We start from the raw sequence: 5,000 nt of genomic DNA on the forward strand, positions 1-5,000 counted from the left end.
TGTATTATATCTTCGACCACTGGTTGGTTTTTGTGCCGCTGTTACGACTTCTAGTACATCAGCAAGCAGAGAAGAATGTTATAATAACGATGTTAGTTCACTTATGGGTTTCTGCGCGCTTAGCCTCAGGTTAAACGGGTAACCATAACAACAATTCCGTATGTATGCTAAAGGCTCTCCAACAACGTAATTAGTAAAGATAATCGCTTCTACCTAGAATTTGCAAGATCAGCTAATCTTCTTTTATAATGCAACTTTTTAATAACATGTTGCTGTGATTTAGTCTACATTACAGCCTGATCACCGTTCGAAATGTGTTATAATTCATTAAAGTCATGCATGGCATGGCATGGATGAATAGAAAGATATACTTCATAGCAAAACATTTCATAAAACTTGAAACAAAGTTGCCTTTGCGTTCTCTTTAGGGGAAAAGCCTTAAAGTCTAAAATCCAGCAACCCGATCTATAAGGCCTAAAAAGGTCCCACATTTCAGTTATTCGGTCTAAAAATGAGATCTATTTATGCGGAAATGAATCAAGCTGGAACCCAAAACAATGCCAATTCGCTTCCTTTTTCGTCTGTATGGCAGTGAAATCCCTAATTTCATCACCTCGAGGATGACAAAAAGCTATATATATATATATATATATATATATATATATATATATATATATGGTGTCGCGAATAGGTCTAAAATTCTATCCAAAGAGGTAAAAAAAAAGTCTATAAAAGGTCTTAAATTTGACTTGTAGGAAGAAACTTGTAGGAACCCTGTACTATCAACTATAAGGGCAAAAGGGGTGTGTTGATTTGATGGCAGACAGGATGTCTGGTAGGTGTGCTCATTCATCTGACACAAAGCACCCAGACGAGAGAGTGATTAGCGTCTCCACATGTCAGGGTTCGACAGTAACGCCGTTTTACTTGCCCGGACCAAGTAAAACATTCGCTGGGGTTGTTTTTGCGCGAGCACGACGACGCAGATATTTTTACCTGTGTGCAGGAAGAACAACAGACGGCGCAGGCGCAAGACTAGACTAGATGATCGTGAGTGAAGATATTATCAAAGCGTACGCGCCTGTCGATCACCCGTACGCTTTGATAATATCTTCACTCACGATCATTACGGAGCTACTGTCGAGCCCTGACATGTGGAGACATCAGAAGTGGGATATTACTGAAAAAAAAAAAAAAAAGTTGTCTGAAGTGGGATTTGAACACACACCTGCAAAGGTGGTCGCAACATGAACCCAGCGCCTTGTTCAACTATCGTAACCTGACGTCTGTCTGATGGCTGTAGTTCTAATACATATATTAGTATTATGATTCATTCATGTCAACATTTTTTTTTTTTTACCGCATTAAGGTTTCCAAATTAACAGCGACCGTTAATGCGTTAACATTGACAGCCCTAAAATATATATATATACAGCTAACTAACTCCTCACCACAGTTAACTAACTCCTCACCACAGCTAACACAACTAACTAACTCCTAACCACAGCTAACTAACTCCTAACCACAGCTAACTAACTCCTCACCACAGCTAACACAGCTAACTAACTCCTAACCACAGCTAACACAGCTAACTAACTCCTCACCACAGCTAACACAGCTAACTAACTCCTCACCACAGCGAACACAGCTAACTTACTAACTCCTCACCACAGCTAATTCCCCGTCATGCTTTGCCAAAGAACATGAGACAAACGATTTCACTCACAACTAATTTCCAAATTCCTGGGGAAAAAAATAAGAGAACGTTAAGGGGGTGCGCGCCAAGTCTCCACTGTTGATACCAAACACATACCAAACATATGACAGAACAGAGCAACGCTGTGTTACTCTAAAACAGACGAAATCGTGTCATATGATACACTGGGTGGACAGACTGTGGTAAGAGTAGAGGAGAGACACATCATGGCCATTATAAAAAAAAAATGCCTCCTCCCTTTTTGGCGTTGAGCAGACCGGGCTTATTCCAAAGCGACTTACAACAAACGCATTTCGGACCAAGTAAGTGAACCCTCTATCCGCCCAGTCACAGCAGGAAAAAGTAATCTACTGCGCCCGGGATGGCCTGGTGCCCATTGGCAGTCGTCCTGCTCGAATCCCAAGGATTTCTTTTTGTTTTTTCTCTCTCTCTCTCTTTTTTTTTTTTAGCCCTCTTCTTTCCTCTCTAGAATGCCCGTACACACCCTGCTGTGGCGTGTGCCAGGGGAGGCCGGCGGTGTGTGTGTGTGTGTGTGTGCGGTGTGTGATACCATCCCTCAATCCTCTTTTCATGCATTTGCAATGAGGCCCGAAATCCTAGCCTCTCCTGGTATGCCTAACTGATAATGAACACAGTAAACACTCAACCGGAAAAGTCCAGGGGAGATTTATTTGGAATGGGAGCAGAGCCCGGTGTAACTCGACCTTGCTGTCCTCGTGCCTAAGGCAACACTGGGGGGACAGGGAGTGACTGACAGGGGCCATGTGTTGCTCTGGTTCGTGTTGCTGCTGCTGCTGCTGGTCTTCCAGACACATTACATTTACATTTCCATTGACATGTTTGGCATTTAGCAGACGCCTTATTCCAAAGCGACTTACAATCAATACATTTGAATACTAAGCAAGTGAATCATCAATCCACCAGTCGTAGCAGGAAGAGTAATCCAGCTCAGGCCCGGGGCCATTGATAGAAGGAAAAACCTTCTTCTATCACCTTCTTCTAAAGCTAGTTTTTTTATTTATTTTTTTGACACTGGAGAAACAGAGAAACAGTACAAGGGGGGCAATAGACGTTTTTAGGGACACAGTAGAGGGGGAAAGCGGGTGTCTTCAGGAGACGCAGTGCTGAGGGGCAGTAGATGTCTCAGGAGGAGCAGTTAAGGTGTGACCTGAAGAGATGGAGGTCTTCAGTTTACGACGGAAGATGGGTAGTGACTCTGCAGTTCTGACACGGAGGACTGACCAGGCGACTGTAGCCCAGGGAGGGTTACTGGCTCTGGGATCTGGCACACCGGAGGTCGGCCCAGGACAGTTTACATTTGACAGTTTTTTTGGCATTTAGCCAAAGACGCCTTATTCCAAAGCCAGCGAGTGAATCATCAGTTCATCAGTCGTAGCAGGAAGAGTGAATCATCAGTTCACCAGTCGTAGCAGGAAGAGTGAATCATCAGTTCACCAGTCGTAGCAGGAAGAGTGATCTAGCTCAGACCAGTCGTAGCAGGAAGAGTGATCTAGCTCAGACCAGTCGTAGCAGGAAGATGATCTAGCTCAGACCAGTCGTAGCAGGAAGATGATCTAGCTCAGTGCCAGGGGCCATCTGGCGGTCGTCGTGATAGAAAGTTCGGTTTCTAGAGTACGGAGGCCCAGCAGGGACAGTTCTAGACTACGGTGGCCTAGCAGGGACAGTTCTAGACAGTTCTAGAGTACGGAGGCCTAGTAGGGACAGTTCTAGACAGTTCTAGAGTACGGAGGCCTAGTAGGGACAGTTCTAGACAGTTCTAGAGTACGGAGGCCTAGCAGGGACAGTTCTAGACAGTTCTAGAGTATGGGAGCCTAGCAGGGACCGTTCTAGAGTACCGAGGCCTAGTAGGGACAGTTCTTTGTAACGAAAACCGAAAGATTCCCCAGTGTGTGAGAAATCTGGTTCTGTTCGAGTGTAGAGAAACATAGGGCTCTTAAAGGGGAGGTGTAGAGAAACATAGGGCTCTTAAAGGGGAGGTGTAGAGAAACATAGGGCTCTTAAAGGGTGTGTGTGAAGAGATTGCCAGTTGTGGTGCGTTGCTCTACTCTATGCGGTATTCCATCAACATAGACCAGACCAGGCCTCCCCCACTGCAGTAGAGACATTCGGGTCTCTATCAAATCAATCAGATAACATTTTAATGGTCATTTACACAATAAACAGGATACGATGTAGTGAAAAAAAAAATTATAATAATAATAATATAACAAAATCTGTCAGTTTTCACCACCCTCTGTTATACAGTCTTGGGCGATGATACTCTCTAACCCTCTCTCTCTCCTCCCTCCCTTCCTCTCCTCCCTCCCTCTCTCTCTCCCCTCCCTCCCTCTCTCCTCCCTCCCTCCCTCTCTCTCCTCCCTCCCTCTCTCTCCTCCCTCTCTCTCTCTCCTCCCTCCCCCTCCCTCTCCCTCCTCCCTCCCTCCCTCCCCTCTCTCTCCTCCCTCCCTCTCCCCTCTCTCTCCTCCCTCCCTCCCTCTCTCCTCTTCCTCTCCCTCCCTCCCTCTCCTCCCTCTCCCTCCCTCTCCTCCCTCCCTTCCTCCCTCCCCTCCCTCCCTCGCTCTCTCTCCCCTCCCTCTCTCCCCCTCCCTCCCTCTCCTCCCTCCCTCCCTCCCTCTCCTCCCTCCCTCCCTCTCCTCCCTCCCTCTCCTCCCTCTCCCTCCCTCCCCCCCTCCCTCCCTCTCCTCCCTCCCTCTCCTCCCTCTCCCTCCCCCCCTCCCTCCCTTCAGACCACCACGAGGGGTTTGAAGGTAACCCCCTGATGGCCCTCCTGCTGCTCCTGGGTATCCCAGCAGGCATCTGTTGCTGCTGCAGGAAGAAGATCTTCAAGAAGAAGGCCGCCCACACCGCCACCATCCAGACGGGGGCGACAGAGAGCCTGCAACCCCCCAGCCAGCCCCCCGGCTACAACACCCCCGGTGTCGCTCCCGCGGTAAGGGCCCACCGGTGCTTCTAGGGTTTAGAAGAACAGTAGGGTTTAGCCTTCGATACAGAAGATCCTAACCCCTAACCATGATGGGTTGGGGGAGGGAGGGGGGGGGGTTAAACCGACCTTTGACCCCTTGTGAAGTGAAACTTTATTTATATAGCGCCTTTCGTACAGGAATGCAACTCAAAGCGCTTTACAATAGAAAACAATGATTGAAAACAAGATGACAAAAAGAGGGGGAGATGGGCGGGGCCGGGGGGGGGACGGGACACGAGACAACAGTAGGGGAGGGGTGGGGGAAGGGAGGGGAGGGAGGGGTTACATCTTTGCTTACAC

At 47.8% G+C, this 5,000-nt stretch overlaps 1 protein-coding gene across 1 annotated transcript in view; it reads left to right on the forward strand.

Annotated features, from left to right (window-relative positions):
- LOC308159531 (uncharacterized protein) overlaps window positions 1–5,000 on the forward strand; it is a 30,187-nt gene that overhangs the window by 15,259 nt on the left and 9,928 nt on the right. The window contains exon 6 of the mRNA XM_080533337.1: window positions 4,465–4,667. Within this exon, the coding sequence (XP_080389463.1) occupies window positions 4,465–4,667 (203 nt within the window). The remainder of the gene's footprint in view (window positions 1–4,464; window positions 4,668–5,000) is intronic.

This window comes from Nansenia antarctica (genome assembly GCF_963989245.1).
Source record: "Nansenia antarctica genome assembly, chromosome: 6".
In the NCBI taxonomy this organism is placed as follows: domain Eukaryota; kingdom Metazoa; phylum Chordata; class Actinopteri; order Argentiniformes; family Microstomatidae; genus Nansenia; species Nansenia antarctica.